At 44.0% G+C, this 13,804-nt stretch overlaps 4 protein-coding genes across 4 annotated transcripts; 1 reads left to right on the top strand and 3 right to left on the bottom strand.

The window, feature by feature from the left end:
* Positions 1-24: 24 nt before the first annotated feature.
* TRIVIDRAFT_154455 (uncharacterized protein) lies at positions 25-675 on the bottom strand (the record flags this gene model as incomplete). The annotated part of the gene is made up of 1 exon (XM_014099210.1): positions 25-675. The coding sequence occupies one exon, from the start codon at positions 673-675 to the stop codon at positions 25-27; it is 651 nt and encodes a 216-aa protein (XP_013954685.1).
* A 796-nt stretch (positions 676-1,471) lies between these two features.
* TRIVIDRAFT_48966 (glycoside hydrolase family 62 protein) lies at positions 1,472-2,431 on the bottom strand (the record flags this gene model as incomplete). Its single annotated transcript, XM_014099209.1, has 1 exon — positions 1,472-2,431. The coding sequence occupies one exon, from the start codon at positions 2,429-2,431 to the stop codon at positions 1,472-1,474; it is 960 nt and encodes a 319-aa protein (XP_013954684.1).
* A 2,783-nt stretch (positions 2,432-5,214) lies between these two features.
* On the top strand, positions 5,215-6,018 carry TRIVIDRAFT_49069 (uncharacterized protein; the record flags this gene model as incomplete). The annotated part of the gene is made up of 1 exon (XM_014099208.1): positions 5,215-6,018. One exon carries the CDS (start codon positions 5,215-5,217, stop codon positions 6,016-6,018), a length of 804 nt encoding a protein of 267 aa, XP_013954683.1.
* Positions 6,019-6,576: 558 nt separating this feature from the next.
* TRIVIDRAFT_77550 (glycoside hydrolase family 71 protein) lies at positions 6,577-8,788 on the bottom strand (the record flags this gene model as incomplete). Its single annotated transcript, XM_014099207.1, has 4 exons — positions 6,577-6,903; positions 6,952-8,105; positions 8,160-8,576; positions 8,633-8,788. 4 exons carry the CDS (start codon positions 8,780-8,782, stop codon positions 6,723-6,725), a joined length of 1,902 nt encoding a protein of 633 aa, XP_013954682.1.
* Positions 8,789-13,804: the final 5,016 nt, after the last annotated feature.

Below are 13,804 nucleotides of genomic sequence, written 5' to 3'. Positions count from 1 at the left end.
TACCCCATGGCCACTGTTAACTCTCTAGATGCTGATAAATCTTGTAACTGCAGTAAATTCCTCTTTCTGTGCCCTGTATGAGTTGATTTCCGAGTCCGCGTCCTCGTACCCAACTGCAACTCCACAAATGATCTCCAAATGATCTGGTACGTCCAACTCTCTTCTCAAAATTTCAGGATAGCCGGCGACAGCTACCTGGCAGCATGATGCAATCCCCTCTTGGGCTAAACCGAGTAGAAGTGTTTGCAAATACATTCCTACACTCAAGGCATCTGCTATAGCCAGGTCCTTGTGCATAGCCACAATTATTTCTGTCGGGGCATCGAAAAAATTGTAATTACGCAATTGAGCCGCCTGCAAGCGTACATGGTCATTTCTGGAAATTCCCAGAACATCACCATATAACCCCTTCCCGTAATTTGATCGGTAGTGCTGGAAGGCCGCTGGAATCGGTGGAACAAAGGGACCCCCTTGTGTTGCAGCAGTACAAAGAGAAGCAGCAAGACGGTCACGTGCAGCGCCTTCCACGATAATTAAGCGCCATGGTTGTATATTGGAACTTGATGGTGCGTTCTTTGCCAATGTCAAAGCTCGTTCAAGAACTGACCGCGGAATGGGCTTTTTGAGAAAGCTTCGAGTTGAGTGTCGTTTCTCAACGCAATCGTCCAAGAGCATTTTAATTTTGGTAGTCATTGTTGATTATGTGAAAGAGTTTTCGTTTGTAGATGCCTTATTATATTGTTGCTTAATATTCGAGACACGCCCGCAAGAACATGTTATCTTAGATTGACTCGGGAATTGGGAAAGTTCAAAGGCTTGAAAATATTTCGCGAATAATCTATAAAAGGAGTATAAGATATAGATAGGCTATGGGCCGGACCTTTGGATTCGGACCGAATCTTTTTGGAGATATGCTGATGTGCAGTCGGAAGCATGAATGCCAGAACAATGCCGATAACTACAAATATCCCCCTGTGAATATGACATCTATAATCATGTCGGGTAGGCTATTATGCATGTCAGAATCTAAAGCCTGCTTGAGAGACATACTAGCTATGCATGTCTATCGATAGGCTTTCCAAGAGTTTCAAAGTGAAAATTACGGTAATAAGCAATACTGCATGTTTGTATTAGTATTATTTGTCGAGGAAATTGCATATACGTGCATGCGATATTGTGATAAGTCATTCTATTCTCTATACCAATACATTTTAGTTTAGAGTCTTTGATTTGTGCGCTATCTATTGTCTTAAGTTGCCGTCGAGAGACCAAAACCGGATACCAACATGTAGTTTTGACCAAACTGAGATACCTAGATTTGTTATAGCATAATCTACTGTTCCAATATGCAGCTAAATATCAATTTGATATCACAGCTAATCGTTGCTATTTATCGAGAGTCCAATCCCTTAAACACCCCAGGTCCATAGCCAGGCACCTTTCAGCGGCTGTTGACAATCTGCATCTTATGCTAATGTTGGAGAGTTAGCAGCCCGGGTCGGTAAGGCAAGAGGCCGTAGTCGCCACCAGAATTGGTTGCTCGTCCCTGGTACAGGAATTGCAAATTGCATGGATCAATTGTCATCGTTTGATCAGGATTGTTACGAATTAGATCACCATGGCTGATGTCGTTGGTCCAAGAAGCGCCGCTGTTCGCCTTGCCGGCGAAAGGCCGACTTTCACTTGTAGCTTGTGGAGTCCATGAGCCACCTAAATTGGTGGCCGTGAATGACCGGAAATAGCGCCCATTTGCTCCTATTGCTTCGACTATCATCAAATATTGATTTTGGCCCTGAACAGTGTAGACTTGAACGGCCTCAAATAAATTATTCGTCGAATCGCTTAAAACTACTGTCGATGATGAACCGAAATTTCCTGGGAAATTCCCAATTGGCATACTAGCCCTGTAGATTTTCCCGTTGTCCCCTGCGAAAAAAAGATACATGTTTGTGCTGTCACCGATCACTGTCTGGTCCAAAGCGCTAGACCCGGATATGGTCCCGGAGAAAAGCGGCTGCGGCGATGACCATCCACTCACGCTTGAGGGATTGGTTGACGTCAAGTAGGAAAAGGTAGTTGGTCCCCATTGATATGCCAGTACCCAAATATTCTTAGGGGCAAAATAGAAGATAGTGGGCGCAACAGTACCAGGAGTCATTTTAGTCTGGCTTGCCGTCGCCATATTGGACCAGTCACTAAAGAGGCCGAAGTTCATTGACCCCCACGCTGATCCAGTGTCGTGAGTTGATCCATAGACGAGATGCTGTCCATTGTATACGACATGAGAGAAGTCTTTAAGCGAGACCCATCCTGATTTTGGACTGGCCAAGGCACCAGTGGAATTCCAGCGGTAGGTAGATGGAAGCACGCACGCAGTTGCTCGTGCAATGACAGCAGCCGCCGAAGCAAGTAACAGGGCCCAAGCCTTCATGATTCTCATTGTAAAGGCGTCTTGAGGGCGAAGATGTATTAATGAAAGTGAAGTTGACAATGATGGATTCTAATAGGCATTACTGACTTTTTATAAATTTACGGCCACATATGCTGTGTATTTCCAAGAAAGCTTGATAATCTGAAAATCATGTCGTGACGAGGCTGGTTCAGCTCAGGCCAATTCGCATTTCATCGATTAGTTTAAAGTAACGCCACTCCATACTAACAGAAAAGCGCCCCAATCGCCTTTCTGCCTCATACACCATTTAGCGTTACACTGCGAGGTTACGAGGTAGTATTCTGCGCAGATATTACATCAGCCGTGGCTTCATATGTGCATGCCAGAGGCTAAATTGCCCGTGTTGAAAAGCAACAGAGTTCAGTCCTTGAATAATAGATACTTTGTTCTATAAGAAATGCATGATTTCTGTGGATTTTAGCCGACTGCCGCCAGGCTATTTGGAGCTATACAGCCGGCGGTAGTTGATTGAGGAGGTTCCAAAGATGTTAGCTTTGTAATTTTGAGGTCATCGAAATATCATGACTGCTACCGGAGAGCCGCTTTCCCTACTCGTCTTGTTATTTCCATCCCTAAAGAATGATATATGTACATGTTTCCAAGAAATAACTTCAAAAAGATGTGCCGGTACGATTGTTTACAAAAATATATTGAATTCCTCCAGCGTCAAGCGGTAAAGTGATTCTCGATGTATGTAATATTACACAAGATTTGTGTTAAACATAAATCACTTTTGGAACTAAGAATGTGTACCTGCATTGTTCCAGTCTGTAAGGTATACAATAAGCGCACCAATGATGAAAAGTATACTTACCAGAAATCTCACGGACGTTGTAACATCACTTGCTCTCGCCCAGTTGAACCATACCTTGATTGAACCATACTATGATACCGCTGTATAATCATTTCATTTCTGAGCGGCTTCATAAAAGCCTGACGCAATACATGCTCGGCCTCGCATGCATCCAAATTATATGGAATGTCCTGTATCGAATTGGCGTTGCGAAATTCTATGGAGTCGCCCTTTGAGATGCGAGATGTCCATAGCCCATATTGTTGAACATAATTACCCAATAAAGTTGTTTCGCTATTGGCAGGGTTCCAGAATTTGGTAGAGTAGGTGTGTATGCGTGACCACCATTTTGCAGACTGTTTACTAACCCTTTATATGAATCGTAAATGCAGTGAAACACTGGTAGAATATATCAGCGTCAAGATTCAATGGTGTCTAAAGCACTATTTTGTGTCTATCTACAAACCAGGAGAGAGGTGTGACTTTCTTCATTGTCCGTCGAAGCAAAACTCCAACAATATCGTGAATATTCCTATCCAAAAGCTTAGTGAAAAAACGTTCTGTGGTAGCTACAAATCAGGTAGTAATCGATAGTTCCCAGTAGTAAATTACGTACAACTTCCAATGTCAGTTCCTCTGAGAGTACTTTGCACATCCGGCAGATGCTTCTTATTTGCACTTTTGCCCCCCCCGCCGCTGTGATAGTAATGGTGTTAACTAGCAGGACTTATACTTCATCCGAAGAAGATCTCATTTAAGTAAGAATGTAGTACCTTATGTTGGGACTTGAAGCAGATATTAGCTATCTGGGGCTAACATCGACCAAAGAAATAGTTTTGATATAGGTCAATCATAGAAAATAGCCGCGTTATGCGAGTGATGTGATGAGCATCAACAGACCTTTCGGCAACAGAATCCCACTCCAGTCTGTGGGGCCGTGTAGCAACAAATTTTTATGGCCATATGAGGAGTAATGGAGAATGGAGAATCATCCCTAACGATTGAGTACATATAAGAGCCTCAAGTCCTCTTCTCGTAGCGCGCACGACTACGCACATGGGTAGTTTATGAGTTGTAATTGTTAATAATAGTCCAAAATATCACATCCCCCACTTAAAATATTGAAATGCCTCTGAAAATTGGTACGTAACGGCGGCAATCCGGCAATTACGGCATTGTTTTCACTACTAAAAATGTATTTATAATTACCGCGTGCGTTTCCAGGCAGCTCTTCTTGCATGATTCGGTGACCATAATAAGTCACAGCCCTTGAGCTAATCGCAAGCTAAGTGCTCCGTCTTTGCCGCTATAAGATGTTGACACAGAGGCTGGGGATGTAATATCTACCTCTCAGCACCGATATCTCAAAATTTCTTCCATGTGTTTAAGGATTGATATGATAATTATCAAATTCAAAAGGCATAAAATCATGAAGATTCGTAGTAGTTTTCATAACTCTCATCCTATATATCTTGAACACACAACTCGCATGACGCTGTTGCCGCGGATAACGATCTCGATTGCAAGACGCTAAGTTTTTTTTTTTTTTCAAAGAAAAAAACTAAGCCCTACAGATGATTTAGCGCCGTTTGTTTCCGCTGCAATAGAACAGGCGATAGGAAACACGTGGGCGCCCTGGAACATCCAAACTCGGTGACGAAAGCAGATGCTATTGACGACATCTTTACCACAACCTGCCTGAATGGGAAAATATACACCATCCCAGCCCCGCAGCTTCAAAAAGGCAGTGTGTTAACCGAGTTCAATACAGTTCTAAGAGTTGTGCGTATTAGGTATATAAAGTTATATGTATTGCCTCGCGAATAGAGAGAGTGTGTGTAGCAGGAGTTTCTTTTCCAGTCCGATTGAAGTATTTGATACAATATCAAATTGAATAATTCATTACAACAACATCCACCGTTAATCAAATATGAAGCAAGCACTGATGAAAGCCGCATCTGCGGCTCTAATGTTACCTGCAGTACTGGCAGCCAACGGTCCGATGGTCCCTGACTACGAAGTGCACCTTCTGATGGATCCCACTGTGGTTCTCGGTTCAGACTTCAAACTCACTCCCACGGTGCTATCTACCTTTGCCATGCCAACAACAGTTACAAAGATCAATGTACAATATCTTGACACAACTGCGGAAGATCTTCATGTTAATGGATGGAGCTGCCGTGTCCGCAACATCGAGAATGAGAGCGGCTTTGACCTTACCTACAAGTGGCGTCTTCCCGTTAACAACGGGGATATCACAGGTGCTTTGAACACAGCTTTCAGTTATGGCTGGAATTCAGGCCAAGGCAACTACGACGCACAAATCGATTGGCTCTATGCTTCACAAACACTATCTATTCAAAGGGATTATACAGCTTCATCCAAAGGCTATAGTGGAACGGATGATCCAAGCGAGAAAGACTCACGAAGCATGCTTGAATCCAACGCACCAGATATGTTCAATGACTGGGTATCCGACGACTGGGGTACAGATATGCTGAAGAACGCAGTCATTTATGGTCCGGTTCTTACTAAGCGCTCTACCGGAACATGGAACGGTGTTGAGCTCGACATAGAGGTCTGGCCGATCGAGAACTCTAGTGGCACTGGAATTGAGTATATCGTTGAAGCGTCTTTCAAGACATCCGATTACGACTCTGCTTCAACTGGACGCGATCAATTGATTACCCTCTTGCAGGGCAAGGGTTGGTTTTTGGCAGAGAGTGTTTCAAAGGAGGATTTAGTCATGGAAAATTACCACCCTACTTCATAAGATTATCACGATATTCAAAGCATTAGTATACTTAAATGTTAGCATTCTGATGAATTCTGATCAATGGTATCAATTTTATTCGATACCAAGCATATTGGTCGATTATATACCCAAGCTTTGGTTTCGGAATTTAATGTCCAGTCTTTTATTAGTACATTGAAGTTCCATTCTAATTGCCATTTAATGTCTTCTATAAAGTATGTAAGAACATGGAGCTCCGCTAGAAGCGATATTGATGAATGTTGATATGAACAAAATACAGTAGACAATGTTGGTATTACATATACAGCAGTACCAACATAGAAACTATCCGCGAAGTATGGAATCTGATGTTGTCATTAGATAAAACCTGAAGCCACACCCTTAATATGGCATCTCGAGCTTGAAAGGCCACGAATTGAGTAAAATTCATGGCAAACCAGTGGACAAAAATGAAATGAAGTTGGAACTTCTGGGAAAACTATAGCGATCATGTCATGTCATTCATCATCACTGTTACATTTCCTGCCGCTTTAAGATAAATGAAGCTAAAATGACCTAGACAAGCACCACGGTGTTGAAGAGCATATAAAACCTGTATTGACAATATATAACACTCACATTTTACTTATTTAAACTCTTATTTCACAACTTCTGCCCACTGGAAACTACAGCTGACAGATCCTTCAATCACCTCCCCATGCTTGTACTGTGATAGATGTTTTCTAGCAGTATTGGCATGCCGTTGGGGGACAATAAGAATGGTTGCAACTGAAACTGCACAGGCCCAGATAACCATCGCCTTCTCCAGGCAGAGGGCAGCCGTTGCGCCCATTGGATGGCGGTGGAGAGATGGGAGCACCATAGGCGGTACACTTGCACGGTCCTGGCGGACAGTAACCGAAGCTGCGAAATATTAGCTGAGAAAAGAAATGAGGGTATGGGGCAACCTACTTGCAGCTGAAATTGCACAAACCAATGTAGTTGCCCGACTCACCGTCAGCAACGGTGCCGGCAACGCAGACCTGACCGGGCGGTGGCGTGCTGACTGGTGGGGCAGAAGAACTTGAGCGAGAAGTAACTGGGGGAGAAGACACAGGAGGAGAAGAGACGCGGGTTGAAGAAATGGGAGGTGAGGATGCGCGAGTGGTGGAGGAAACGGGAAGCGAGGACACGGGACCAGAGGTGACAGGAGGGTTGGTTCCGAGAGAGGGTCGAGCCTGGCAAGTTGTGACATGCAATCCGATAGTCAGAGAGAAAAGACCGTCGGCTTGTAGAGGGTCATCAAAGCCAGCTGGAATAGTACCCACATATGGGTTGAAGTTGTAGATGCCGCAGGAGCAGACATTGGTGATATCCATCAAAGAGGTGCCACTAAAGACAGTCTGGCCGTTACGAGAAAGAGCAAACTTTTGTTGACCAATGCTGGCAGGGATTTGAAACAGGTTGGCTCCGGCGTTGCCCTGGAACGTTTGAGTGGTTCCGCCAGACGTGACCGTGACGGTGCCGGCAGTCTTGAGAAGTGCAGCAACGTAAACGGTATCATCCATAGTTTGCCAGCCGTCGGGACGTCCCATAAAGTAATTACCACTTCCATTATTGGCTGGACGGTTAGAGGTGGTGTCGGTTGCGTCGCAGTCCAGTGCCTTTAAGTTGCGGCGATACCAGTAGACAAGCTGCTCGTTTTGGACGTACTTGGAAATATCGGTATCCCTGTTCTTATATGCTGCAATGAAGGGCTTAGAAAGATCCAAGAATCCATCATGGGGCATATCGTTGACCCATTTAGAATTGCCATCGTCAAAATGCTTAGACTTAAGCGGCCCGACATAGTGAGACTCGCCATAATCATTCCAAGTAACAATTTCAACCATGGGGAAGCCCTGCTGCAGGACTTGTTGCCACCGGTTATAAATAAGAGCACCGCCTGGGAAGACCCAATTCTTGGAATATGAAACTTCGGGGCCGAAATGGGTGAAAAACCATGGGGAGACAGGTGCTAGATAGGGCTTGCCACCCAACCAGTTTTTGTAAGCGTTATCGCCGTCTGCCACTGTGACAGTTTGGCCTGGCTTGGGAGCTTTGTTATTTCCGTCATTATCCCAGGCCTACTGGTATATCAGTATCTCTTCTCTACTCTCGGCTCAGGAGTTGCTACTTACCATCCAGTTCAGGGCACCATCAATGTTTGAGGGAGAAGACTGCCCAGGGTGGAAGTTGGGCACAAAATAAACGTTGGAGCCTGCAGCAGAGCGCAACGCATTTACATCCAGACCGTCACCGGCGAAAGAAGAGGCGAAAGGTCGGTTATCGACATAGAGCTGGGCGGGACGGTTGGCATATTGCGCAATCTTCTGACCAACACCGACCGCATTGCCAGGGCTCCACCAATTGAAATCAAATGAAATAAAGACTTTCATGCCATTACGATCAGCAGAATCATATGCATAACCGAGCTGCTGGTCAGTATAGCCATCAACGCCGATATTTAGAGCAAAGGCGTCAATGCCAGCGGCTTTAGCTCGTTGCATATCGTCATCATAGTCTGCCGAGCTGCCACGGTCACCGACGATGCCAATCTATAGTGATACCATCATGTTAACACTGATCCAGATGTTTCTGGATAAATACTAACCATGAAGTGGCAGAAAACGAGACGATCAGCAGAAGATGCGCGCTCCTCTAGAGACCGAATTGCGACGTTGGCGGGAGCAGCACTGCTGAGAGCAGATAGAGCTGCGGCGGCAAGGGCGCCGAGCCCGAGGCGGCCGAAAACGCGCAACATTGACAATGATTTGTATAATTCTTCTTGATGTAATGGATCTATGGCCTTTACAGACCCGTTGGCTTGAGGTCTTTTGTAGAATATAGGCCCAACCGGGCGCCTTTATATACGTCTGTCCGCTGGCTATTACGTACGAAACTATTAAACACTTAACTCCGACAGATAGGGGCCAGGTGCAAATGGAAGCCGGTAGACAAAACCGAGGGAGATTGAAACATGTCAAGGTCGGTCCGAAGACTTGCACATAGTTACCGAGGATGCTCTCCTTCTGTCGTCTAAGCGATTTCGTGTGGTGACAACGAGGGGCTCCTATTTCGTTACGCCAACGGCAAATAGGTTGCTCGTGAAAAGCATCCTTCGAGTGGTTAGCGGAAATACAAACCAATTGGTGGGTGGACGGCGATTTACACTCAAATTGGCTAGCCCTGGTATGATTATGATCATGAGTGTGAATAATGTCTACGAATAAGTAATTAAGCTTCTTTATTGCCATAAGCTTCTTCAACCTCTGTAGGGATCTTGCAGCTAAAATCCACCACTGTTGGATAAAGCGCCGAGCATTAAACCGAGCGCCATGGGGCGTATGCGATGATCCGTTGAACAGCCAAATGCAGCTGCACATGTCAGCTTGCGTTGACAAAGCACCATGGATGCAATGTCGCCTCATGTAGTACAAACGTGTGGCGAGAAAACAAATAGCGCGCAAACTTGTAAACACAGCTTCTGGAGACACCAGAGCATAACAGACGTGTGTCGGTTTGCCAATGCGAGGAGGATCTTGCCCCTAAAGGATGAAACAATTTGCTGGTTTGCAAGAATACTCTCTTAAGTAGTTTCCTTTAGTGTTCAACCCAGTGTACATCTCCCGGATACCCACGCCGGTTATGCGTCCGGATCTACATCAAAGGCCTGGAGACAAATGCAGACCAAAGCTGGGGAAGCGGGCGTACGGAGGCGGAAATCAGCTGAGCTGATCCCCCGCAATGTCCAGTCCACGGATATCCTGACATTGTGGGCCCCTGAATCAGGAACCTACAGCTTGAAATCGGGCCATCAGGCAAGGATGGACACGTCTGCCGCGGCCTTCCATTCTGGGTCAAGAGCGTCCGGTATAGCTACCGTATGCTATCTGCTTTGGGTCAGCTAGGGTGGATGCAAACTGTCGATAGCCCTCGTATAATAGGCAGCACTTTATTTGTCCTCAATAGTGCGCGTATTAATACGGAGTATATAGCTAAAGGACATCAATTGGCAACTTCCGTGGCAAGTGAGATGGTGGGTATCATGCACCCCGCTTCAACTCCGCTCTATCACGAGCAGCCCCAGATGTGATGTTGTGGTGAATACACCCGAAACAATTCCATCGCATAATTCGACTAAGTGCCAAATCGGCAGCAATATTAGTTCCGACTGAGTTGTTCTAATCTCGGGTTTGCTCTATGGGAAAGTCGCGTACCAGATACGTGTGATAGCGACCCAAAGAGTGGTAGGCCAGTCATCTCGTTCACCATAACCTCAATATATTAAACAATTTGTAGCTTGATCAGCTAATAGCCGCTCCGGAGAATTTTTACTTACTAATGATGCTTCTAAGTTCCCTCCTATAGCCGATGATGAGTGATCCTTAACGACATACAGCGCGATGATCGGACTTCCGCATCGGAGGACTCAAAACCCGTTGGATTGGATTCACGCCCTAAACCACAAATATTGGCAATGCTACGCTGAGCGTGATTCCCCATGCAGCTGCATCAGAATGAATTCTGCCTAAATATTTGGGTTGACGAAGCATTTCCGTGAGAGTAATTTCCGACGGCATGTAACCCCTTTACACCGCAACGTGACACAAGTCCAGCCATATGTCGCGGGACGTTTCCGCGTCTACGTCTTAATGTCTGAGCCATTATGTCTCATCATCTAAGTAGCACTGAAGATGCGTGGTACGGCAGTTATTTGTAAAGCTTCACGGGTTGTGCGCAGGTTTATTAATTAATACATATATTTATTGCCCCTGGCTCTCCCCTATCTTGATGGTATAGTTGCGCATATATCTACGTTGCCCCATCAGGATGCCAACCGCAGGCAATTGACCGTCGCTTGATTCTTCAAGATTGAGACGGTGTGCCTTGAAGGCCCGAAAGGATAATATCTGGCGTTTGATTCTCGAACAGAAACGGTCTAAGCAGGCAATAGTATGTCATACAACAAGCTAATGGAACCGTTAAAGAAGGAACTCGTAAAAAGAACAACAAATAGCGTTGGAGTTATTGTTCTGCGCCTCTTCGCCCATCTTCATCTGTGTTTATGTGTCTACCAAGCAAGGCTTTCGAATTGCAGCTGCTGTTAGGGCGGCGGGACTTTCTTCGTTTCATACCTATGACAATCATGGTAACCACAAACACGCTTACTATGATACACGAAGCATCTTCATAAAATATCAGCTCCTTTCATTTAAAAGGTAATAGTGCCCTCTTCCTCTAACCGATCACGTTCCAACCCGAATCTCAAGATTCTGTCATCCAGCACAACAGATTTTTACCTGAAGCTTAGTCTCTTAGTCTGTCTCATCTACTTATCTAAGGTCAAAATGTCCTTCAAGCATTCAAAAAAATAAAAAATAAAATAAAATAAAATAAAATAAAAAAACACATACACGCACAGACACAAAGCCTTGTCCTGAATCCACTCCCTTTGGAGATTGCTGTATAAGTGTCATCGTAGATTGCATTGAGATAGCTATATCGGTTGCTGCAGTGAGGGGTAGATGATTGCGATTTGTGACCAAAGCGTGGTCAAAATAAATAGTCTATACTGATTTATTTACAGTCAGCAGATGCAAAATTTCTCATTGTCACATTTGCCCGCCTTAGCTTCGTTCTGGAGCTGACCCAAGAACCGAGATACCCATGTGTATATCAAATTGAAGCTTTGGCTCGTCCGCAAAACGTAACAAGCATAGCAATCTATTTAATGGCTTTACGTTAATCGTCTTCGGAGTAGTTTTGAGTCTGTTTGCACATGCTCTCCCAATATCATAAAATAACCGCCTTGCTAGCTACAGTGTCGCTTAACGGGATGTGGCTTCTTTCTAGCATGAAGAACACCGCCCATACTGACAAGAAGAGCACGAATTAGGACTGGATGCACTCAAAACCTAGCCGTATTTCTTTTTCTGCGTCTCACAGAAGGCATATGGTTATCCCATGCTTGCCGATACGGCCCACAGAGCAACCTTTATTGTCTCCCACACTCCATTCACAGCAAACAGCAGCATGCAAGATTTCCACCAACGGCGGAACCACTTGTTAAGTATTCTGCAAGATATTGCTCAGCGAAATTTAGTGCGCAATTGGCCTATCGTAGATACGATAAGCATGTCCACTCCTAAAACTTGAGCTTCAATTGGGAATAACATCTATCCTAGAGAGCAGGCGATGTTCAGATTTCCAGCAGTAAGAATGATTACGCTACTGATTGAATCGGGCAATCTATTCTCTTCAGCTATCAAAATTGATCGTAAGATTTGGTAAAGAGCCTCTTTAGCAACCGACCAACCAAGATAAAAACATTAGAAAATTGAGTATATGATTCATCGGTTATATTCGCGTCACAAATGCTAATATGTTATACTATTCTCACTCCATTTCGGCTTTCATGATAATATACCATGCCTCAAGATATGCTACAAACACAACGTTCATAAATTGAGGAACGAGCCAAATACTCCCGTCGACCTTAGATTACCAAATATTTTGAGTGCATTGTCTAGTAATAGGTAGCGGGAATGGCTTCTGTATATTAACTATTAATGATAAATCAGTTAAAAGTAACACCATACATGTCTACCCAGATGGGTGTATAATAATTACGGCTACTCCTTTGGTGAAGCTAAACTATTGTCAATGTGCGTGTTACAGGTTACATTGTAATACCCGATATCCAGAATACTACGCAAAACTAATATACCATAATTTTGGCAGGGAGCTAAATATAAATGCATTGGAAGATCGCTCTTCAATTTGTTCACGTGCCGAACAAACAAGAGGAGGGAAGGTAACACCAAACATTATCAATATAGAGGTTGCTATCGCACAATGACTTAACCAGTCTTTTTCCATTATATTAAGAAAAATCCATGGCCGAAGAATCTTTTAAGCAATTCCAATAGTAGCAAGATTCGTAGCCATATCAGAGCGATGAACAACAACTCATTACATCGATATGTTATATATCAAGATGATTATATGTGCCTATTGTGCATACATAATACATGTTATATCTCTCGGCTCAGATCCCTTGAGGAACCAAAAAATCATACCGTTGGAAAAGATATGTTTCCCTGAGCTAGTATATTGTCGCAAACGCGATCGCTTATCAACGGGAAAATGTATTGGCTGTCCTAGGCTCCATATGTCTTCAATCTAGACGGCTTCTATAGCCCAAATTGAGGGAGAGAATAACTGTTTAAAATATTAATAGTGAATTTGATATGAAAAACTACTGGAACAGAGTCGGAACTATTCAGATTATCTCTAGATTGTTTAGTTGTGATAGTTCGGTGCTTCTTTACATATCACATGTAATCCAAAAAGGCAAAAATGCATGGTCATAAGTATTAAAATGAAAGTTTCATTATTTTTGGGTAAAACGGGTTTCTTATTGCAAAAAGTAATAACCCGCTACAATATCGACTAAGAGTAGCTTTACCATTGGAGCAGCCGTTGCATTAAGTTCTCGATCAATGTTGCATCTCCACTGATAAATCGTTTGCATTAATAACTCAAATGTCCAGAAACCTGTAGTGTCTCATCTATCTACCCATTAAAAGATACCCATGTGAAAAATTTCTAATGCGGACTACTGCCAGGCATTTTAGTGGACCTTGAAACAAAAACGACACATTCAACCAGTATGACACTGCGACTAATACTTGAGCAAAGACTATCCAGACACAAATTGCTATGCGGAATTGTCGACTCTTAAGAGAGACCTTCATTGCAGTTTTAAATCAGTACTTCTGCC

Source organism: Trichoderma virens, assembly GCF_000170995.1.
Source record: "Trichoderma virens Gv29-8 chromosome Unknown TRIVIscaffold_79, whole genome shotgun sequence".
NCBI lineage: Eukaryota > Fungi > Ascomycota > Sordariomycetes > Hypocreales > Hypocreaceae > Trichoderma > Trichoderma virens.
The sequence above is the reverse complement of the archived record's forward strand: the minus strand, read 5'-3'. Positions and strand labels throughout refer to the sequence as shown.